The sequence below is a fragment of the Hemicordylus capensis genome, chromosome 1, assembly GCF_027244095.1.
Source record: "Hemicordylus capensis ecotype Gifberg chromosome 1, rHemCap1.1.pri, whole genome shotgun sequence".
In the NCBI taxonomy this organism is placed as follows: Eukaryota; Metazoa; Chordata; class Lepidosauria; order Squamata; family Cordylidae; genus Hemicordylus; species Hemicordylus capensis.
This window is the reverse complement of record NC_069657.1, coordinates 250022173-250046261: the sequence shown is the minus strand read 5'-3', so window position 1 is coordinate 250046261 and position 24089 is coordinate 250022173. Positions and strand designations below refer to the sequence as shown.

General features: G+C 43.5%; 2 protein-coding genes across 7 annotated transcripts in view; both read right to left on the bottom strand.

Annotated features, from left to right (window-relative positions):
• Positions 1–9765, bottom strand: part of COMMD1 (copper metabolism domain containing 1) — a 136704-nt gene extending 126939 nt beyond the window's left edge. For 3 of the 4 annotated variants that reach the window (XM_053284290.1, XM_053284292.1, XM_053284291.1), the window contains exon 1: positions 9448–9765. In XM_053284290.1, the coding sequence (XP_053140265.1) occupies positions 9448–9645 (198 nt within the window). In that variant the 5' untranslated portion in view covers positions 9646–9765. Of the gene's footprint in view, positions 1–9228; positions 9348–9447 lie in introns of those variants that run through there. The other variant, XM_053284293.1, reaches the window with a different exon arrangement.
• A 2767-nt stretch (positions 9766–12532) lies between these two features.
• Positions 12533–24089, bottom strand: part of LOC128339823 (cyclic nucleotide-binding domain-containing protein 2-like) — a 37141-nt gene continuing 25584 nt past the window's right edge. For all 3 annotated transcript variants that reach the window (XM_053284272.1, XM_053284271.1, XM_053284273.1), the window contains 3 exons: positions 17505–17665; positions 15678–15891; positions 12533–13319 (listed from right to left, as the gene is read on the bottom strand). In XM_053284272.1, the coding sequence (XP_053140247.1) occupies positions 13314–13319; positions 15678–15891; positions 17505–17665 (381 nt within the window). In that variant the 3' untranslated portion in view covers positions 12533–13313. The remainder of the gene's footprint in view (positions 13320–15677; positions 15892–17504; positions 17666–24089) is intronic.

Sequence of the window (24089 nt, the reverse complement as noted above, 5' to 3'; positions counted from 1 at the left end):
CAAAAGGTAAATGGAGGTTTCAAATAAGGAGACAGCATAGTTCTTAATGTTAGGAATTTATATCTCCGTTTGATAGTGCAAGGCCTATTTGTCTGTTCGGCAAATTTTCTCTTTGATCTTTCAACCCATTTCTAACAAGCAAGCTGTCAGCTCAAATGTTAATTCCACCACCACATCGCATTCTTACTGAAAATATATAGATATAAGTTTATTTGGTCACTGACCAGCAAATTCTGACTGGGGAAAAAAAAAAAACAATTAAGAAATGCAGCAATTGTTTTGCTCTTTGTAAGATGCAATGGTATCTTTGTGTCTTATTTATTACATGTATGTAATAAATGTAATAAAGTTTCCCAGGAAATCCTTGCTGACAGGTAGGTAAAATGTGAGCCACGTGATGCTACTGTTAGGTTACTGAACAACCATACCCAGTGATCATTTACAGCTCTGTGTCATCCTGGAGAGAGGTATCAAGATGAGTGCTACAGGGCTCCGTCCCGGGCCATGTGCTGTTCAATGTTTTCATAAATGACAGAGAGGAAGTAGAGCTTTCCACATACGTAGCTGACATGAAGCTGAGAGGGATAATTAAGACAAGATTCAATCCAATCTGGACAGGCTCAAATGTTGGGCCAAAACCAACAAGATGAAGGTTCAACAGAAACAAATGTGGAGTTGGTATAGTGGTTAGAGTGCTGGACTAGGACCAGGGAGACCCGAGTTCAAATCCCCATTCAGCCATGATACTTGCTGGGTGACTCTGGGCCAGTCACTTCTCTCTCAGCCTAAGCTACTTCACAGGGTTGTTGTGAGGAGAAACTTAAGTATGTAGTACACCGCTCTGGCTCCTTGGAGGAAGAGCGGGATATGAAAAAAATGTAAAATAAAATAAAATAATAAATAAATAAAGTATTGGGGCAAGAAAAACCAACTGCACAAGCACAGGATGGTGGAAACCTGGCTTGGCAGCAGTCCATATGGAAGGGACCAAGGTGTCTTATTGGATAACAAGCTGAACATGAACCAGCAATATGAACCAGCAATAGAAAAGCTAATGCAGTCTTAAGCTACGTTAACAGAAGTACAGTGTCTGTCATGAGAAGCAATCATTTCACTCTATTCTGCGCTGTTATCATAATACCCATACTTGCTAAGCTGAGACACCCACCTACAGTGCTTCCTGTAAGGCCTGCGCATGTGCATGCACTCACACATTTTTTGATGACCACTCAGTTAATTTTAGGTCCCACTCAGGTTTAATCAGCAAGGTCCCACTCCAAATGCATGTGCACACACACTGCCTTGATACTGCTGCCTAGAACAAAATTCATTCTGCACACAGGTGGAAAAAAAAATAGAGAGAACACTGCCCACCTAGTGACTATAAAAACTAAAGTCACACTGATTTGCCTGTATTTTATTCACAGTGATTCATTCACACTGATTTGCCTGTATTTTATTTATTTATTTTTACATTTATATTCTGCTCTTCATTCAAGGAGCCCAGAGCAGTGTACATGCTAACAGCAATGGTTATGCTTATCCTCACAACAACCCTGTGAAGTAGGTTAGGCAGAAAGAGAAGTGACTGCTGGGAGACTTGATGTATGAGCACTGCAAGATATTCCCCTCAGGGGATGAAGCCGCTCTGGGAAGAGCAGAAGGTTTCAAGTTCCCTCCCTGGCTTCTCCAAGATAGGGCTGAGAAAGATTCCTGCCTGCAACCTTGGAGAAGCTGCTGCCAGTCTGTGAAGAAAATACTGAGCTAGATAGACCAATGGTCTGACTCAGTATATGGCAGTTTCCTATGTACCTATGAGTTTTATGGGTCACAATAACTCTATCATGTCCTATACTGATTCACCATCCCTGTGGTAATTCCATCCACACCTGAACAGGAATAATAATAATGATGGTGATGATACGCATGATTTCTCTTTGGTGTGCAAATATTTGGATTTTGCTCATGCAGTGAGCTGTCTGTAAAAATGAAGTAGCAGGCTCATCTTATAGAGACTTTGCCACTTTGGATATAAACATGTGAAGCGGCCTCAGTCTGAGAAGCAGGGCCATTGCTTTGAAACAGGTTCTAAAGCGAGGGGGCTTGAAAAAATGGTGATAATTCTGTCACAGAAACCCAAACCTTTGCAGGAGAAAGTGGGTTACCTCTACCACAAGGCTGCAGGTATGCTTTGCATTTCGTTGCTACAGAGTTAGTGTTCTTCCCAAATTGCAGTCGGAAACATTTACCCCCCTGGCATTGCAATGCAATGGGCACTGCCCCCCCCCCCCCCGCCCACACACACCTAATAGCTGCAGTATTCTAGTAACTGCTATTCAGCAATTACGGGAGGCTCATTACCAGCACTTTTCATCCTTCAGGATGAAACATACACGGCTACAAAAATAAGCCATTATGATGATGTATGTTTCAATTAGAGCTAAAGCAACTTCCACATAATATGTATTTAAACACTGTATGAAAACTTTGTTGAGAGCGGAGAGACAAACAATTATACTTCCTATTTGTTTTCGTCTGGATCTGATAATATTTTTTGTAATGGTGCTTGTCAAGAAAGCAAAAAGGTTGCATTCTAGGGCTCTTCCCGACAGCAATGAGCAGTGCTGGAGCAGTACTTTTCCAAGCACAATTTTACTCTGTTTCCACACACACCAGCAGGTTTCCGTGTCCACAAGCACAGCAGGGTCCTAGAGCAGTTTTCTCAGCACCACCTGCTGGCCAGCACTTGCTTTCCATGAAGAATTCGTTATTACTTTTCTGGCAAATGGTTCTTCATGGAAAAGAACCAGGCTTGCGGGGGAGGGGGGCTTTTTTTAAAAAATTTCAGCAGGCTTTTGGTGTTCCATATTTCAGTCTTTGCATTGTCATTTTAATAACCAGTTTTGCTGTAACCTGCTTCGGCAGCCTGAGAACCAAAAGGTGGGATTAAAAGGCTTTTAATAAAATAAAATAAAATAAAATAAAATAAAATAAAATAAAATAAAATAAAATATGAACAAAAGAAAGACTAGCTTAATATTCTTTACCTCAATGGTTCCCAACCTGTGATCTGTAGACCACTGCTGATCTGCAAGGGTCCTGCAAGTGGTCTGTGGGGAGTGGGGAAATAAAATAATAATATAATGCTGTGTACCAGCAGGGAAATGCTTCACTAACAAGCAGAAGGTTGCCAGTTTGAATCCCCGCTGGTACTGTATCGGGCAGCAGCAATACAGGAAGATGCTGAAGGGCATCATCTCATACTGTGTGGGAGATGGCAATGATAAACCCCTCCTGTATTCTACCATAGAAAACCACAGGGCTCTGTGGGCACCAGGAGTCAAAATCGACTTGACAGCACACTTTAACGGATCATATTTTTTTCCCCACAGGTAGGCCTGCTGCAAGTAAATGTACTGTGATGAGTGCAATATGTTTGAGTGAGCATAATAAATTATTGGAAATAGCTGCATTACTGATACCCCTTGATATAAAGGTTTGGCTCCCATCAGCCATAAAGGTAAAAGTAAAGTGTGCCATTGAGTCGGTGTCAACTCCTGGTGCCCCACAGAGCCCTGTGGTTTTCTTTTGGCAGAATACAGGAGGTGTTTATCATTGCCTCCTCCCGCGCAGTATGAGATGATGCCTTTCAGCATCTTCCTATATCATTGCTGCCTGATCTAGTACCAGCGGGGATTTGAACTGGCAACCTTCTTCTTTTTAGTCAAGCATTTCCCCACTGCGCCACTTAAGGCGATTAGTTAAAAAGGTTTAAAATGGCTGGCTTGCCTGGGGGTCCTCAAAAGCTTTCGAAGATGATGTCGTGGGGTCTGCATAAAAGAAAAGGCTGGGCACCGTGGGTCTACCTCACCTGGCAGCAGCTCTCCAGGATTTCAGATGGGTCTTTCCCAGCCCTCCCTAGCAATGCCAGAGATTGAACCTGGGACCCTCTGCATGCAAGGCAGCTGCTCTTCCCACTGAGCTAGAGTCCCAGCTCCACCTCAGATATGCAAGGATACTGCCTATTTCTTATGCTTGACGTAAAAGACTGTCATGACTTAGAATTTCTGCCAGAGAAATAAAGAGTGCTGTAGAACTTACAGTGTAGCAGCAAAATAATAAACACGGCCTGTACTAAGACACATGATCAATTCTACTGTCAATTAACTTCAGATGTGGCATTTTAGAACAAGAACTGTAAAAATCGTATTCAATACCAAAGCTGTTATTCTATTGCCACCTAGAGACAGAAAGCGAAATAATGCCAACTAGAAAATATTTCAGTTTAAAAAAAGAGTATTGGAAAAGTTCACTAAATTTTAAAATGTTAAGCTTCAAAAGACAAATGTATATCATTTCCATATGTTCATGTGAAGACTCATTACGGAATTTAAGAAATATGACTGCTTACCAACCAAATTCTATTCCAGTGAATGCAATACATAAGAAGACTGATATTTAGACAGACCTCCCATTACAGAAAGAACACTTCAGGGTGGGGGGGAGAAAAAGCCAGCAGTACGTAATATAACAGCAAACAAATCATAGTTTATAAGACATGACCTTTTTTAAAAAAATGGACAGTCTTTCAGGGAAGCTCAGAGAATGCATTTTACTTCCCTATCATATTTAATCACTTGCCATATTTGGTTCTGAGACCGAGGTTCACCCCAGGTCAAAATGGCTAGAACCAGAGGTGGGGGGTTGTGTAGCTCTTTTGTATGCTTGATTAAACAGAAAACGGGCATTAAAAGAATACACATTGTCTGCATAGTTAGACTGGAACAAGGCCCTGCATCAGAGATTGACGAGTTGAGGGCCATCAGAAGGCCCATGGCCAAGCCCAGAGGTCTTGTCCAGTGCCTGGCAAAGTGCTCAGAGCTGCTACCAAGGGAAGTTTCCCCAAGTCCTTATAGAGTAGTAGGGACAGCTGTGGCTCAAAGCACTTATGGACAGCTGCTATCTTTTATTACCAATAATGCAATGCCCCCATACTGTCACTGTGTAGAATGACAAAGTGAAGATATTGCATTGCTGACAGAAATGATGACAGCTACCTACAAGTGTTCTTCACATTTGGGCTTGGAGGGCCTACTAAGGTACTTGGCCAAGGCACTTGGCCCAGTAATTCACACAAACACGTGTATAAATGTATAGACATCTGTACACTCATACAACAAGAGGAGGATTCAGTTTTGCTAACCTCTACTACAAGAGAACCTTAATATTCACAGATCCTGTATCTGTGGATTCGTGAATCCGCAGTTGGGTAATGGACACCCGACCCTCAGAATATGCAGTAAAAAATCTGGCACTAGAGAATTAATCCTGTGAATCCACAGGTCGGCGGCAGCTGGAAATGAACCTGGAGGTCATTTCCTGCCACCATTTTGAGGAGAAAAGCCATTTTGTGGCTCGTTTTGCAAAAAAAAAAAAGGGGGGGTGGGACCCAATTTTTGGCTGACTTTTTACTTTTAGGGGACAATGCAGAACTACTGGGGTCCCGTGGAACACAGTAGGATACTTTACCATGCGTTTCCCCATGTTTTTTGCCCATTTCCCCCCTCTTAGGAACCTAACCCCAGCGATGCCATTTCCCCAATTACTTGGTATTCACGGTTTCAGTATCAGAGACACTGAACCCACGCGAATACCGACGTTCTCCTGTACCATCTAGTCTGACCATGAAGGTCTGGGTTAGTGGGTTTTGGGTTTTGTTTGGGAGTTCTCTTACAACACAGCTCACAGCAGCACATACCTTCATGAGCACGTTTAAGCCCACTACCACATGCGTAACTCTCCAAACCAAGACAAACTTGTTAAGAAGATTTCTCCTATCCAAACATGTAATACTCAAATTAGAACCAAATTGAACTAGTATGGTGATGGAAGTGTCCCAAGCAACATCTGAGTCACATAGGAGTCAGTGTTTGTACCAGTGCCTAGGCCAGTGGTTCCCAACCTGGGTTCCTCCAGATTTTGCTGAACTACAACTCCCATCATCCCCAGCCACAATAACCTGTAGCTGGGAATGATGGGAGTTGTAGTTCAGCAACATCTGGAGGAACCCAGGTTGGAAACCACTGGCCTAGGAGCTGGTGCCTCCACAGGATTTTGACATACCAGTGTGTTGACAGAATTGTCCTATCCAAGAGTATCCAAACTTTCACGGCCATGAAAATAACCTCTAATTCTTTCATGATGTTAATCCAAGTATGTGAACATAACTCCCCTGCAGCAATTAGATCCTGTCAATTTAAATACTTCCTACATTGTAAAACACAAAACATCTGTTTTAATCTTCCAGCACGGTGCTGATGATCAACATTTTAGTGGCAGGTAAATTTTTCTTCTACACTCAGGCACAAAAAGAAACAAAGTTTGCAAAAAGCCTTGGGACCTGTTTCAAATGAAGCTTCCACTCTAAAGTTTAAGTCATTATATGTTATCAGTTTCCTGTCAATCACATCTATGTGGAAAAAACCCTTTTCTTCCCTAACTGCTATGGCTCAGAGGAAGATAAAAAGTAAAAAGAGTCCAAGAAGGCTGCAAAAAAGGATAAATGACAAAGATAGATAAGACGAGGAGAGAGGAAAAACAGAATGAAGCAAGATATTGTTTTGCACAGAACTGAAAACATTCACAAACAGAGATAAAAAACAAATGAAAAACAAGTAAACACTGAACTTTGAAAAAGGTATCTGCTATACATGCAAATAATTTCTGCAAGGGGATAAAAGTCAGAGGGCCCTAATTAACTGGAAGCATCAGAAGAGAAAGAAAAGCCACAAGCAACAGCTGAAGAACTAATGATTTCCACCCATCCGTCCAGAGTCATGGCCAGGCCTGAGGGAAGGGAAGAATGCCCGGGCACACCACGCCAACCCGCCCCCATTGCCCTCCCGGACACCCTTCAGGCAACAGTGGGCAGGAGAGTTGCGCAGTGTGGCAGGAGGGTGTGGGCAGTGCACAGGAGAGGAGCACACACCTGCCCTCCTCACCACCACCATTACCCGCCACTTTGCAGCAATGGCAAGCAGGGAGGGAGGGCGATGCAATACCTACCAGCTCTTCTCGGTGCCACCACCCACTGCTTTCGTGGCAAGTGGAGGCGGCAGCAGTGGCAAGCGGGTGATGGGAAACACCCACCTGCTGGCCCATCCTCCTCGTCGCTGCCTCCACTAACCATAAAAGCGGCAGGTGGATGCGGTGGTGAGGAGGGTGCGTGGGTGTTCCCCATCACCTGCCCGCCATGGGAAGGGGGTGGAGGGCAGTGACAGTCTGGGTCTCACATTACCCAGGCTGTCGCCACCCTTGCCAGCTTTGTATCCTAAGCAAGCACTTAGCCAGCTTTAACGGGCGGGTCAGCCCTGATCAGAGTTCATTCACTTGGTTATTCTCCAGGGTGACATGCACCATGACCTACACAGGAAAAACAAGTCCTCTTCTACACAAATGAGTAAATGGACAGAAATCCCACATCAAAAACAACAATATCCAGAAACTAGTGAGAAAATATTTTTGAACTCCCAGGACACTCTGCTGCTGCTGATTTGGAAGTTACCAATCTTCAAACAAAAAAATCTCAAAGAGAGATTCATGCAGATTTTTGCAGTATAGTTTGGTTGTACTTGCTTAGGACTCAGTTGGAATCAGAGTACTCTCTCCCATTACACGTTTCCTAGCAAAATTAGGAAACCTGCAACATTATACTTGTGAATAGTCACTGTCCTACTTTTGTAAACATTTGAGTTTTGCATGGAAATGTCACAGATTGTACCTCTCTCAGTTGATGGCCTTCTCATCGCATTATCACAAATCTTTTCTCTATATCTATCTGCCAACTGAGGACAACACTTCATGCATCTGGTAAAGAAGGCTTTACAACATGAAATTAATTTGTTCGTAGGATACCACAAGACTCATATGCATTCATTATAAGCTCCATCAGGTGAAATAAATGGGCTCTAGGATAAGAAACTTAATCCACAAGCACTATTTCCTTAGGATATTTTGAGGCAAACATATCATTCATATATCATAGAATGATATAGTTGGATGGGATTTTCAAGGTCTTTTAGTTCAATCCTGCTGAGTGCAGGAATTTGGTAAGTATCCCTGACAAATGGCTGCGAAGTCTTCATTTGAAAATCTGTAGAGTAGCACAAGGCATATTTAGATGCCGTGACGTGTCTATACCTATATGGATTACAATCGTTTGGACATGGTTTTTCCCATGACACTCTATGGATGTGAACGCTAGACTTTGAAGAAGCAAGACAGAAAATGTATTGATGCTTTTGAACTTTGGTGCTGGAGAAGACTTTTGAGGATATCATGGAAGCCAGGGAAACAAACAAGTGGATCATAGAACAGATCGATCCAGAATTTTCACTCAAGGCACAAATGACCAGGCTCAAGCTATCATACTTTGGACACATAATGAGAAAACCCAGTTCCCTTGAGAAGTCCATAATGCTGGGAAAAGATGAAGGAATGAGCAGAAGAGGACGATCAGTAGCAAGGTGGATGGACTCGATTATGACAGGAATGAATGCACCGCTGAGAGACCTTAAAGGCCAAGTTGAAGACAGATCATCCTGGAGAGAATCTATGTGGTCACTAAGAGTCAACATCGACTTGATGGCCCTTAATCAATCAGCACAAGGCAGACTCACTGTCCCAAACATTATCTTACAGTTCTGAAATTCTTCCTCCTAATGTGTAGATGCTGGAAGGCATCATCTCATACTATGTGGGAGGAGACAATGGTAAACCCCTCCTGTATTCAATTTCAATCTATTGGTTCTATTCCTGCCTCCAGGAGACAGCTAGATATTTGTGACAGCTAGATATTTGAAGACATCCTTCAAATCTTTCCTTAGTCTTATTTTCTCCAGGCCAAATACATTCCAAGGAAAGGCATTGCACTCGTGCTCAGAGACCCCGAGTCTGCTCGAATGACTTCAAAAGCACCACCATCAAAGTTTTAGATGCCACTCCTGAGCTGGAAGTTGCGAGGTCCGACGCTGCTGTCAAGCAAGGAAGGAATAGAGCCGGGTTGAACAACTTTGGCCCTTCCCTGTTTTCGGACTACAACTGCCATCATCCCCAACCACAGGAATTATGGGAGCTGTAGTCCAACATCTGCAGGAAGGCTGAAGTTATGCAGCCTTGGAGTAGAGCCACACAGTAAAGCAAACTTCACACGTTATGAAGCTCCATTACCTTAAGGAAGTGTACTGTGCTTATGAACAGAGCTCACATGACAAACCAAGGAGAGAAACATCGTGAATACGGACATCGGCAGCCGCCGGCCAGCGCCAGGCATACTTCCCTCCCCGCCCCCCGCACGCTTTCTCTGCTGCTGCGGCTGCTGCGGCTGCTCTCCCCTCCCTCCCGCCAACCCAACCCCGCCCCCGCCCCGCCCCGCCCCGCCCCCGTCACCTTGACGATCCCCGTCATCTTGGCCAGCAGAGCTCCAAACTCCTGCGCCGCCGCTTCCGGATAGAGCTGGTCCCTTAGCAGCTCCTGGGTGATCTCGGTGTTGCCATAGTAGGTGGCCTGGGCGATGCCGTTCAAGAGCCCGAGTAAAGGCTTGGCGGCCTCGGGCGGGGGCGGCTGCTGCTGCGCGGTAGCTGCCATCTTGCTGGAGGACGCGACAGGCCGCAGCCCAGGAAGACTTCGGGGACGGGAGCCGGGCACGGACAAAATGACCGCGCTTGCGATGCTGTGGGCTTCCGTAGCGACTCCTGCTGGCAACTGAACCCCCGGATGCCTGCGTTTCTACTCCTCACGTGGTGCACGGGGCATTGGCTCCAGGGCAGGCTCCTTGGTTTCGGAAGCATTAGGACGTTTTCACGCAAATTGACATAGCGCGCTAAAAAGAGAAACTGAGGCTGGTTTATGCCACGTGCGAATGAGAAGTCGCCTCTTCACGCTGCAGATCGATTGAAGAACAGGCTGAATTAAGCCTCACACGTGTAAAATGCCTCGGTGCTGTCTGCATTTTGACACTGTAATGTGGATATATTACACATGCATAGACAACAGTGATTTATTTATTTTTAATGGCTCTTTCCTATTTTCTGTCCCGCAGTAGCCACGTCCTGGGCATTTTCATGAATGCGACTGAAAGCGCACTTGCTCCCCTTTCCCACTTTTTGCATGCAAGCTAAAACAGTAATATGATATTATAGACTGAGCCATTTAGAAATTGAAAGTGTCCAGCTAATCATGGGGGCTGGCAGCGGGGAGTGCTTCCGTGCTTTTTCAGTGAAATTGCTTTTGTAGTTGCCAATTGATCAGAAAACACCCGATCTGGCTTGCACTTGTGCATCTGTCAGCTTAATATGCAGAAATCAGCAGATTGAACTTTTTCACGCTATGCAGAAAAATATTATATGATCACTTGCTAATGTTCATGTTCTTGCCAGCATTGCATCTTTTCGGTGTCCACTGCTGGTATCTCCCTAGTATCCTTTTTGCTGTTCCTGTTTAGATTGGGAAGGGATTCCCTTTGGGAAATGGGACTACCCCCCCCCCCATTTCTCTGCTATTTAAACTAGGGGGGGGGGGTTGGTTGGTTGAAAAGCAGTACATAAACATTTTAAATAATGTTATTAACTGCACAGCAGCAGAGGCCAGTTGAAAAGTTGGAAACTCTGCTGTTGGGCTCATTGCCACTAAATTAACACAACACAGTAAAGTGTCCATAATTGTATTTATTTAAAATATTTTGTAGTGCCTTCCCAACAGTTCAAAAGTGGTAAACATATTTTTTTTAAAAAAAAATGTGTAAGAACATTATACTACAAAGAAGATTACAAAATTAAAAAAAGAAACTAACTGCCAAACACAGAACCTTCAAATGCTTCCTGAAATAAATTGGATATTACTTCCTTTCCGAAACAAATGAGGATGAGTTGGTATTTCCTCAGTTTCTCAAACTGGGAATTCCAGAAAATTCCAACACACACTCAAACAGCTTTCCTCAAAAGTGAAAGTATGACAGTAATAAAAAATTGGCCAGATCTTTCTTGTCCAAAGCTGATTCCTTTAAAAGTGTGCACACTACTATATCCTTGAGGGAGTTTGAAGAGGCATTAATAATTCAGATTAACAGCACATTAGGTTCTCCCTGGTTAGCCATAGCTGGCCATGATGAACGGGTCCAACCTGCGCATGGTGGCTTCACAGTACCAAGAACACTATCCACATCTTCAAGGACAGTGTTCCTTGAGGGACTTGTTCACTGCAACATCCAAATCACACAGAATATGGGTGGTTTATCAATAAAAAACCAACTATAGTGTCAAAGAATTACAGCTGGTTCACTTTCTCAGGGTTCTACCCTGAATTTAAAAACCCCATACTACCAAGAGGACTTCATAGGAACATAGGAAGCGGCCATATACTGAGTCAGAACATTAGTCTATCTAGCTCAGTATTGTCTTCACAGACTGGCAGCAACTACTCCAAGATTGCAGACAGGAATCTCTCTCAGCCCTATCTTGGAGAAGCCAAGGAGGGAACTTGAAACCTTTTGCACTTCCCAGAGTGGCTCCATCCCCTGAGGGGAATATCTTACAGTGCTCATACTTCTAGTCTCCCATTCATATGCAACCAGGGCAGACCCTGCTTAGCTAAGGGGACAAGTCATGCTTGCTACCACAAGACCAGCTCTCCTTACACCAGTTCTCCCTTACACTTCAGATGGTGTAATTCAGCTGACATAATAATGGGAGTTATTTGCACTTGGCTTCAGGCTTTGAGGTAAATGTTGAGCGAAGCTACTTCGAAGTACACTCACAGCATTGAGGGAAGCAGCCCCTCCTCTCTGCTCTTGCTTTTCTTTTGAAACAAGTCCACATGCAGGTGTCAGTGTTTTCCTTCTAGCCAATGGGGGCGGGGAGAGCTCCTTACAGAGATAGATCTGCATTTCTGAAGAGAACATGCCTCTTATCATGGTAATGATTCTACGTCAGCACCTCTCCCTGTTTGCTCCGCAATTTTTAGAAAAAGTAGCTTAAAACCAGCATTTTAAACCAGAAATATCTCGAGATAAGCTAGAATTCACAAGATAAAGCCCGACTTGTGTATGGAGTGGGTTCAAGAATCTTGATGGGACTTCGGGGTAAGTTTGGCTGGTGTGTGAATGCACACACTCTCTCCCGAAGGAGATTTGGGGCAGAAGCCCTGTATGTAAAGCCTCATGGTGGAAAGAAAAAAACTTCACCATCACTATCTCCTCATACATTTAAGCATAAATTGCTTTAACTTTATGTGTATTATTTATTTTTATCAAACATATTGATGTAGATTGTTTTCCATGATTGGGGATAAGAAATCAACATATTTATGTAAATTGTGGCTTGTAGATTGGGTTTAGTTTTCTCTCTCACACGCAGTGGTTTTTTTCCTGGTTTGTTTCCTATCCAAAACAACACATGTGATCCATATAGGCAGGACACACTGAGTTCTCTATGATCAAGATTCAGTCTATAGAAGTAAATTCTAGACAGATAACATCTGCAAGTGGTAAGCTTTAAGGCTATGAATGATCATATATTTTGGCATCATCAAGTTTCATGTATAAGTTCAAAATTCAGGTTTTACAAATAACAAATACTATTTTAAAATATGCCCCAGGATTTATCTCCCCTATGGAAAAAGCATAGTCTCTAGACTATTTCATATATTCTCAGATGATTGGGCACATTGTTACATCTTTCACTTGAAGCATTTAAAAAAACATAGAAGGGCTTTGGCTTCACCAAAGTAGTTCAAAAATTATTTTGATTATGAAGATAGTTATATTTAGTTTATGTAGAGTGCCCCAAATAATATTGCTGAATACAAATTGCACTTGCATATCCAAGGGCCAAACTAGATTATATAAAGGATCTGGACTGGGACCATGACGGGAGGCAGGGAGGCCAGAAAATGACACTGTGGTCCCAATCCAGATTCTGCCCCCCATGGATGCTATTTGACAAAAGAAAATAGCTCTGATGAGCTTGCAATGACATGATGAATATACTGTATATCACATATACTGGTAGCTTGGCCCCAATCCAGCTAGGGATGAGTAACTTCAAAACGTTATTGATAGAAAAACATTAACTACTTCAAGTCCTTTGTGCTCTAGCAACACCTTGATCAAAATCTATCATTGAAATGACTTTTTAATTCTCTCCAACAGGATTTTGGAACCATGTTCCCATGAACTTGCCAGCTGGAAGTTTTCATGACGTTTGTGTCCTCTTTTTCTTTTAAAAAACACGATCTACACTGGGCATTTTCAGTACCATTCACATCTGAGGAGTTGAAAGACAAGAAGAATGATCATTTAAATATATTATCTCATGATTTGTGGTGGATTATACAACATGATCAGAATAAATCAACAAATCCCACAGATTTCTAATATGATTGGATACCATATAATTAAAACTAAAGTATATGAAAGAAAGCACAGAGTTCTCTAAAGCTACATATTGTTAATGGAACTGCCCCAGAGTGTGTTTGTTCAGCACTCCGATGTTTGGACTTTGTGGGGGGATTAGCTGTGAAAAGGGTCAGCTCCACCAGTTTTAATTTGTGCAAACATTTGGACTCAAGAAATGACTGGATTGAGACAAGGATATAGTTTCAAAATTAATAGAAGAATTTAGGGAGGGGGATACAGAAAAGAGAATTGTGATTAAAGCAAATAAAATGAACTACTGGGCAAATAACTAAGATGAGGTGTTTCTAACTTAAAGAGCAATAGAGTATGTTTATAAATAAACCAACTGCAATGAGGCATTTTGGCTTAAAGTCTAATTGTGTGAATTCCCAGGTGGGCAAGAGAAAGAGGCTTGAGAGGTGGGGGTAGCTTGGATTTAAGAAAGAGATCGTTGGGAGGCCCAAGAGTGGGGCAAGCATTCACTTTGACCTGATCTAGATGACGATACTTCTGGGCTGCAGAATCTTTCTCCTCAGCGTGGCAAGGAAGCTGGAGGATTGTGGAGATTAGTAGAGGGGGAGATCCCATGAGAAAGGTTTCTCCGTGGGTTCAGCTTCCCATGGGTATGAGGCAAGCTGGATGGATTGGCAAAAGGACTGATCCAGATCATGATTTCAGGCTCTTTGTAGGTTGCAAGAGAGCATATGGAATGCTCAAACGAGTCCCAAGCACAGCATACGAGGGACCACGAAGATCACTTGTTGGAGTCCCAGGTGGCAAGACCAAAGGAGCACCAAGATTGCTTGCTGGGGTTCTTGTTGGAGTCTCCAGTGTATCGCACAAGACAGCACACTGGGTCATGGAACCGGGGATACTTATATCCCAAAACTTGCCTTGGGGGCACATTCCTACTGTTATACTTTGCTTGATTAGGAGGGCTAGGATGTACCTTACCCTAGGATGTACCTATGCATTGTGTCTGATAGTTCTTCCTGGGTATAACAATGGGGGGTTTGCCTTTTGCAAGTAAGGCTGATTGTGATGAAAATCAGAGTATGCAGGTCCATGGAAGAATATCCGTGCTGGGAAGGGCTCTCCAGTAATCCTATCAATAATTTCAATAAAATCCACCTCTAGGCCCACGTCACTGACTCATCTCCCATGTGATGGGGAGAACATTACTTCACTACCTTATCTGCCTTTCTTCCTTCCTGGCATAATCGGCTTAGTGTGTTGTTATCTCCTGTGAAAGGAGGGAGGGGGTGAGGTGGTTCACTAAGTTTAGAGTGGCCTTGGATGCCAGTTAACTCGCTATAGTTAACTCTCGAGTCTACTTAGCTGGGGTCCCCCAGTATCAGGAGGGGGTGTGCATATTTATCCTCATTCCAGTTTGCTTTCTTTGTAGCCAAATCTAGGGGCGACTACCCCACTGCCAACTAAGTGACCTGTCCCTATGTGTACTATAGACAGAGAGCTTGCAGTGCAGTGCAGCTCCTGAGCATATCCAAAGTGCAATCTCTAAGTCTGGAGATGCAACTACAAACAGGGAGGCTCCTGGGAAATAGGTAGAATAAGCGTGGCTGGTAACACTGTAACACCCTTGGTAAGTTGGTGAGGCCACAACCATTGTGGAGCAGCCTTGCAGAATGCTTCTCCGTATGCCTTGTTTGCACAGAGATTTGGTGACTCGAGAAGAACGCTGTCTCAGCCCTAGAGATTTGCATTGGGTCATAGAATTGGAGGCAATACCTTGGTATGCAGAATACATCCATATATTTAATCTACATTGACCATTGTTGAAATCTAGCACTATACACTTACTAAAGGCCTTGTTCCTCAGCATATGTAAACCCAGTGTTTGGTTCAAATTCTTTATGGACATGGCCTAGAAAGTTGCTCCTTACAATGTGAGAAGAGAACCCTTCTTAAAAAAAACACACATACATACAGCACTTGTTTTATACTATTGCACCCATTCTAAGTAAATATATTTAAGGGTTGTTTGCTGCTGTGCCCTCCTCACAGCAGCAAACAGTTTGGTTTCCACATTTTTCTGGCAGGGCTTCTGTGCTTTTAATAGTTGTGTGACGGTCAGAAATTCAACAGATGCCACATTGCCTAACATGGAGCCCGATGGAAAATACTTCATGACATTGTTAAAGATCTAGAAGCCGTGCCAGAAATTACAGTAGTAGCTTTAGTTTGCACCAGGTTTTTTCATACTCACTTTTGTGCTGCCTCTGTCAACTGAAGTCCCATGTAAAACTCTTCTGTAGTTGAGATCCCATTGGCAGCTCCTGTAGCAGGACCTTGGCAATGGTGGCCTTCTTGGATCTAACTTCTGCAGTGCCCCTTTGGTCTGTTTTATATTACTAACTAAGTTTTCTTTAAACTGCTTCCAGGAGTTTTCTTTCAGAAAAATACGGCAAAGCTCATCATCACTATGGAAATAAAGTATCAACAATTATCTCCATATGATTAGTCAGTCAATAAAATGCAGAGAGAGGGAGAAGCTCTCAACTTGAATTCAGGAACACAAGTGAAGAGTAGACTAGTGTTCCATACCGGAAGCCAAAATTCCCTACCAGAGGCCCAGAAATTCCTTATCTGCCTTTGAAATTCCCTGCAGGAATAATAAATTATATATGCAATAGACAGGAAAATGATCAGTTATTTCTAAATTATATATAAACAATTTTTATTCAGCAAAAGGTCACACTTCCCAACATCCCATAGCAGAACACATTAGCAGAATTATATATACCCGATTTCAAAAGACTAAGATGTTTTTATTTAAGAAGTAGTGTATGTGTGCATTTTAGGAATACACAACAATACTTCACGTTCCCGGACATAATCGTAGTAAAGTTTTAAAAACATGGAAATGAAAGTGAAAGTAGTCCGCAACAGTATTGTGTCTAGTCATAGACATTCAAACGTAGAGTTGCCATGCCCCTGCCCCCAGAAGTTTTGGGTTTCATCTGGATTTTAAGCATCTGACCCAGATTGCTTAGCCCACCCAGATTCACCAAGATTTCTGCTCTTTCTTTCTTTCTTTGTTAAGCTCTAGCCCTTGTAGAAGCAGAGTTATGGAGCAAAACGTGCAGTCACTATTCTGCTCAAAAATTATTTTCAAGCCAATTTACATAATATGAAAATTAGGCACCCAGACTAGGAAAGCCAGAATATGGCAACCCTACTTAAAAGGAGAAAAATTATCTCCTCTAGTCAGATAAAGCAACAACAGGAAAAGAAACTTTAAAATCCCCTGCATCGCCTGAATATTTCCCTGCATTTCACCACTTTTTAGGTGGGATTCCCTTTTCCCTGATTTTTGAAGCTAGAACTCCTTACATTTAGGGGAAATCTCTGCAGGGAACATCTCTGGAGCAGACAAACATAGTGACTCCATCCCGAAGCCGGTAAAATAGACACATTCAACCATAGACAAGCATGCCCCACACAAAGAACTAAGAAAATGTCCCTGGCAAAATCCCAACACCACATGGGCATGATCTTTCTGAACCCACACCTAGCAAAGCTGAAGGTAGCATACCAAAAACTGCCTGGATAAATAGGAAGCTGTAGCTGTTTCACTGACCCGAGTCAGACCATTAGTCCATCTAGCTCAGTATTTGCATACACTGACAGAGAGCTCTGCTACTGAGTGATAAGAGCTCAGTACTCATTCCTTGTATTTCAACAGATTGAATTGGGGGCCTTTTGTATGCAAAGCAGGTACTCTGCCACTGAGCTATGGCCACTCAGTGCTCTCCTACACTGAGGGATATTTAAATTCTGCAGATATTAGGCTTGCAAGTGAATAGAAGCAGGGTTGAAACTGTTGCTCAAACATGGACAGTATTACATGCTGCTCAGCGAGAGCTATGGTTATTAAGGCCTTAGATCTTAAGGCAGTTGGCCATTACCCAAACTAAGCTGTTGCAACAGAAACTTCAAAGAAAGCACCAATTGTCCTGCCTTCAGCATGCAATGTTGTTGCACTGGAACATGGCCTAATAATATTTTGGAGTTACCACCTTGCCCTCTTTACCTGGGATATGGCTGGATTTCCTTTTTCATTCTGTGTAGTGTTGAAAAATTAGCCAGCTCACAAAACATATTCAGCTTGATACGAATAATCTCTGACCCTTGGCTGCAAATAACCATTGGTCGATCCTCTTGTGGTGCTGGGTCAGTAACAGGTCTTAGGGACTGAGAGGAAGAGAAAAACACTTTAGGAACATAGGTAGCTGCCATAAACTGAATTGGACCATGGGTCCATCTAGCTCAGTGTTGTCTACACAGACTGGCAGAGGCTTCTCCAAGGTTGCAGGCAGGAGTCTCTCTCAGCCCTATCTGGGAGAAGCCGGAGAGGGAACTTGAAACCTTCTCCATGCAAGCAAGCATGGAGAAGGCTGTGGTGCATATATGGAGAAAGCTGAATCCTAGGCTGCAGTGTCTGTGACTTTACAACCACACACACACCACAAACACACCCTGCCCTCTTAAAGGTAAGGTGAAGTGTGCCGTCAAGTCAATTTTGACTCCTGGTGCCCACAGAGCTCTGTGGTTTTCTGCCCCCTTAAGAAGGGGTTAATTCCTGCCAACATGTCCCCATTTTTCACTTGAATGGGAAAATAGGGACATGTTGACAGGTATGTAATCCCACAATGGATTTAATTACAGAACAGTGTTATGGGTTTTGCAGCAAAAGTAAGCTCCGGCTTCTCTCGCCAAACTCCAATTGGAACCTTCGGCTTGTAGTGAGTTTTGCTGCTCCAACCTGAGTTTTGATGGCGGCAGCATTACGTTTGAATGCAGACGCCGCCATAACTGCAGTTCTGTGCTGTTTCTGGAACTAAAATCAGAGAGAATGGCCCAGACCAGCCCAGGAATGCACCCGCTCCATGCCTGGTGCACTTCTTAATGGCCGCTCTCTCTGAGCACTTGCCCCACCCCCTGTCTCCACGCTCCTCAAGCTGTTGCCCATGGTTTCATGCATTCGGACATACTCAGATTCCAACCTCTGCCCCATTCGACTCCAGTTTGGCGTTACATGGTATTGGAGCCACAGGGAAAGGCTACACTTCCCAGCACTCCATGAATGCCTTCCAAGATGGTTCAGGGGCTCCAGAGGCCTCATTTCCCTTAAAGGAGCCCCCTGGCACTGGGCAAAGCACAGCATTGCATGATGAGAATGGTCACCCCTGCCTGGTGCCAGGGGGACAGTGCAGGGTATTCAGCTTTGGATAAAGCTTCACACAGGCCCAATAAACCATTAGCCAGGGAGCCACACTTAGAGTTGATTGGCAACCCCACTCAGGAATTCATGAATGGCTCTGTTCTACGCTTTGTACAATAAAGTTGGGGAAGGAGGGCCCAGGCACTTCCCCTTGGTTAAAAGCATGCTGTCTCTGGCATTACTCATGAGAAGAACCATCCAGTATTGCCATGCAGTATTGCCTCCAGTCACACAAGGGATTCCTCCAATATGGATGATGGGTGCTTCTCAGGAGCAGACTGCTGACCTTCAAATGCCCTGGAGACAGCCATGCACTACTCATGAGAAGAAGCATCCTGGGTTATACAGGGATTCAACAAACTCCGAACCTAGGAACATAGGAAGCTGCCATATACTGAGTCAGACCATTGGTCCATCTAGCTCAGTATTGTCTTCACAGACTGGCAGTGGCTTCTCCAAGGTTGTAGGCAGGAATCTCTCTAAGCCCTATCTTGAAGAAGCCAGGGAGGGAACTTGAAACTTTCTGCTCTTCCCAGGGCAGCTCTATCCCCTGAGGGGAATATCTTACAGTGCTCACACTTCTAGTCTCCCATTCATATGCAAGCAGGGTAGATCCTGCTTAGCTAAGGGGACAAGTCGTGCTTGCTACCACAAGACCAGCTCTCTTTCTTACTGGCAGCGGCTTAATGGCAGCGGCTTACTTTATTGGCAGCCGCTTACGATACTGGCAGCGGCTTCTCCAAGGTTAGTTTCACATTAGCATGTCCCCTGCTAACTGAGGAAAGGGGCGTCTTTTTAAAGTGGGACCTGACTTATTTAGAAAGAAGTTGAAAACTTTACAACCAAAAGCAGGTAAATCATAGAGTTTGGCACTCAGTTGTTTCGCGTTTTGGCAAATGGGTTGAAGGGGCTAAAGCAGAGTACTGGACTAGGACCGGGGAGACCCAAGTTCAAATCCCCATTCAGCCATGAAACTAGCTGGGTGACTCTGGGCCAATCACTTCTCTCTCAGCCTAACCTACTTCACAGGGTTGTTGTGAAAGAGAAACTTATGTATGTAGTACACCACTCCAGGCTCCTTGGAGGAAGAGCGGGATATAAATGTAATAATAATAATAATAATAATTTCAACTTGATCAGTTTAATTGACAGTTACCTTATGAACTGAAAATTAAAGTGAAGGATCTATCACCTGAAACAATTAATAGAGCAGCTGAAATAGCAGATGAATTGGTTTTAAACAGAGAGGAACCCCCCTACTGTGTAAACAAGTCTGAAGTAAAAACCAAAACAGGCTTCTTAAAGAAACGTTTAAACAGAGAGGAGTCTCATGTAAGAGAGAAAGGGGCTGTCCAGAGACCTTATTTTAAGAATTTTGAAAGTGATGTGGTCTGCTACGATTATGGAAAGAAGGGGCATGTAAAAGCTAAATGTGGTTCTAAGGAGTCTCAAGATAAGAAAATAGATTTTCAAGCAGAGAGATCTCATCCAGTAAAGTCAGAAACTGATGTGCATAAGTGTGATGAAATGAATAACTTTATAAATGAATCTGTTGTGGATGGTTAGCAAACCATGTTAGGCATGGCTGATACAGGAGCTACAATTTCATTGATTTGTTCTGATTTGCTGGAGAAAAAGATCTAATTCCAAACAGATATCTTAAGGATTTGGATAGAAAACAACCATCTGATATACCCATGGCAAGACTGTCTGCGGAATGCAGAGGGGAAAGAGGCTTATATGAAGTGGGAGTGATGGAGGATCAGTTTGCACCCTTCATACTGGGCAGAGATATTATGAGTCTAGAAATTCACATGTGTGTTTTGACTCATGCCCAGAGAAAATAAGTAAAGACATCAGGGGAGCCTGTGGAACTCCATGCTACAATGTCCAAAAACCAGATAAAATATCAGAACAGCCTAACAGCCTTGCTACAGTAATCCATACTGAAACTAATGTAGAAAGTTTGGAGAAAGTTGAACAGGAGATAAACCTGTTCAAGACAGTTTAGAACACCCTTTCTCATCACCTCAAACTGGTCCAGTTCTTCAGCCTCTAAACCTGAGAAGCTCAGTTCCAGAGTGGGTATATGATCAGTATCCCCTAGGGATGTGCACAAAGCATTCTGGCACCTCCATTTTGAGACACTGAAATACTTTGAGCTGTGGGGGGTGAGTGGGCGATTGAAAAGGAGGAAGACAGGTCTTACCTGCCCCTCCATGGCCCCTCTGCTACCCCCTGCCACCCTAGCAGGGCGCTATTGGGATTAAATGCCACACGTGTGGCTGCAGGGCTGCTCCCAACAGCCCGTGGGCAGCACCGGCACGGAAATGGCATCTGCACATATGCAGACATCTTGAGTGGTTAGCAACACCATGTGGACTACTCAAGATGGCAGATGCACGGATGCCATTTCCATGCTGGCACTGCAAATAGGCTGTCAGGCACAGCCCTGCAGCCACATGCATGGTATTTAATCTCGACAGTGCCACGCTGGGGGGCAGCGGAGCGACCTTGGAAGGGGCAGGTAAGACCTGCCATCCTCCTTTTAAAGCACCTGCTCTCTGCCCCCCCCACCCCGATGTGCACGAAACACTTTGTGCTATATCCCTAGTATCCTCCCCTGTGAAGACAGATGCAAATAACTCATTCAGCTTCTCTGCAATCTCCTTAAAAATCCTTTTCATGCCCTCATCATTGAAGGGGCCAATCACCTCCCTGGCAGGTTTTCCGTTTCTGATATTTTAAAGAAGTTTTTGATAGTCCCCTTGACACTTCTAGCTATAGCTTCTCAAACTCTCTTTGCATCCCTTATTGTCTCCTTGCATTTATTTTGCCAGAGTTTATGTTCCTTTCTGTTCTCTGCATTTGGGCAGGCCTTCCATTTTTCCTGACTCTATTTGTCAGCCATGCTGGTGTCCTCCTGAATTTGGTGGTACCTTTCCTCCTTCTTGATCTACATTCCAACTGAGCTTCTATTGTTGTGATTTGAAACAAGTTACATGCTTTCTGAAGTGATGTGGCCCTTCTGATTTCCCTTTCAGTTTCCTTTTTACCAGTCCTTTCATTTTTGAGAAGTTTCCACTTCTGAAGTCCAATGCATCTGTGTTGGACTTCCTTGACAATGCTCTACTCGCATATAAACTGAATTGGATCACACAATGGTCACTGTTCCCCAATGGTTCTACAACTCTGACATCTCACACCAGGTCCTGGACACCACTCTCTGGTTAGTTTTGCGACCAACCATTCTAAGGCACAGTCATTTAGCATGTCTAGAAATTTGGCCTCTCTGTCAATAACCAAACATGAATTTGCCCAGTCTATGTGAGGTTAATTGAAGCCCATTATTACAGCTCTGTCTCTCTTTGACCCCTCTCTGGTTTGCTTCTCCAACTCCAGGTTGTTCTCTGCATTTTGATCTGGAGGGCGATAGCATGTGCCTAGTAACACATTTCCCTTCAGTCCTCATATTGTCACCTATAATGGAGGACCGGTCCTCCTAGGGTTTCTAACTTTTGGATTCTATCCCTTCTTTAACATACAGTGCTATTCCACCCCCAATCCGCCCCTCTCTGTCCTTCAGTAGAGTTTGTATCCAGGAATAACAGTGTCCCACTAGTTCTCACCATGCCATCAGATTTCTATTTGTCTGGCTACAAGATGTATCTGTGTGGATACATCTTCACTGTTAGAGGGCCCCAAAAGCAGGGGGGACAGAGACGAAGGATTGCCTTCTGCCATATAAGCCTGCCTGGAATCTAAGTGTTATGTCCACAGTACTTCTCCAGGTGTCCCCATCTCCAGAGAGTAGGCAGAGAGAAAGTGAAGACAGAGCATTTTCTGTGGTATATTCCCGATTTTGGAACACCTTCCTCAGGTAGGAGCAACTGGCACCAACACTTCTATCATTATGCAACAGGTCAAAAACTTTTTATTGTCCAAGACATTGATGGCTAATTGTTGGTTGCTGTTTTTATTGTCTGCTGGGAGAAAGAACCAACTGTAATAGTAAACTAGTCAATAGTAAAATAATCTATTTGTAGGCCTGTGCACAGCCCAAAACATCAGATTCCAACCCCAATGGACAGTGGTGAGGCTGTTAGGAGAGCTATTAGTACTGCACATAGACCTACTAATTTGCTTTTGGGGAAAGTCTCAGTTCTAAGGCTTGGGAAAGTTCAGAGGGGAAAACATCAGCATTTGCATTTAAAAGATATGCCACAATGTTTATCTCAATGAGAGCAAACAATGCAATTTTACAATTCTAGTTTTGAATAGGGACCTAACAATCTATGCTGTTTTCCCTCTTCTTACTTTATAGCTGCTCTGCTGCTGGTTCTAACTCAGATCTCCTCTGTTTCATCAGTTCTTGAGTATCCTTCCATATTTCTCCTTCTACTTTGGTTTCCTATACTAGTTCTTGTACATTTGGGTGATTATGTAGAAGACTGTATGTTGTGTGTGACATAATAAAACTGCAAGTTTGAATTAGAAATGAAATTGACTGGCCCTAGAAAACTGCTTCTATACAATCAAGTGCTCCCATCATCAATTGTTTTGTAGGAAAATCTGAGCCAACAAGCCCACACACACCCGTCCCCATCTCCGTCCTTTCTCCCCTCACATCCAACTAGTTTCAATACTTCCTGGTTTGTTAAATCACAGTTTCCCATGATATCTGAATCAAGAGGGCAAGTGCAGGTTTCTTGAACTGGGCCAAAGTGAGTGATGGACAGCCTAATCTTATGTATATTTATTCAGACGCATCCTACTGAATTCAGTGGGACATGCGCCTGCATAATTGGTCACTGAATTCCAGATTTTGCTTAGTTGGTATATATTTCACAGCTGTATTTCAGTATCATATATTTAACAGACTCTCATGTGCTAGAATCCTAAGCACACTTACTTGAAATCCATGGAACACATGGATGAAAAGTAGTTTTATGATCTGATCAAAGGAAACACTATACATACTTATAGAACTGCACCTAGGTAATTTTGGAGCCTGGACCTAAACGCCTTTAGAGGCCCCCTCTCACCCTGCTGCAGGTTAAACATCATCTCCCTACATACAAATACACACACACACACACACACACACACCATGACACATGCAGTATTTTTAACACATGGGTTCTTGAGGGCCCAAACAGGAACTGAACTCATAAGAATGTAAGACTATAAAACAGGTAAGCAAATATGCATTCACAGAAACATTTCAACATGCAACTGAACATATTTCTACCCCAAATATTTCTTTCGCCACTCCTCCCTCTGTCTCTAAAGCAGAGGTCATGCTCAGCCACCCAGCACAAGTCACAGCCACGCCCAGCCATCCAGTGCAGTGTGGGCTGGCAGGGCAGCAACTACACCACCCGAGACAGACTA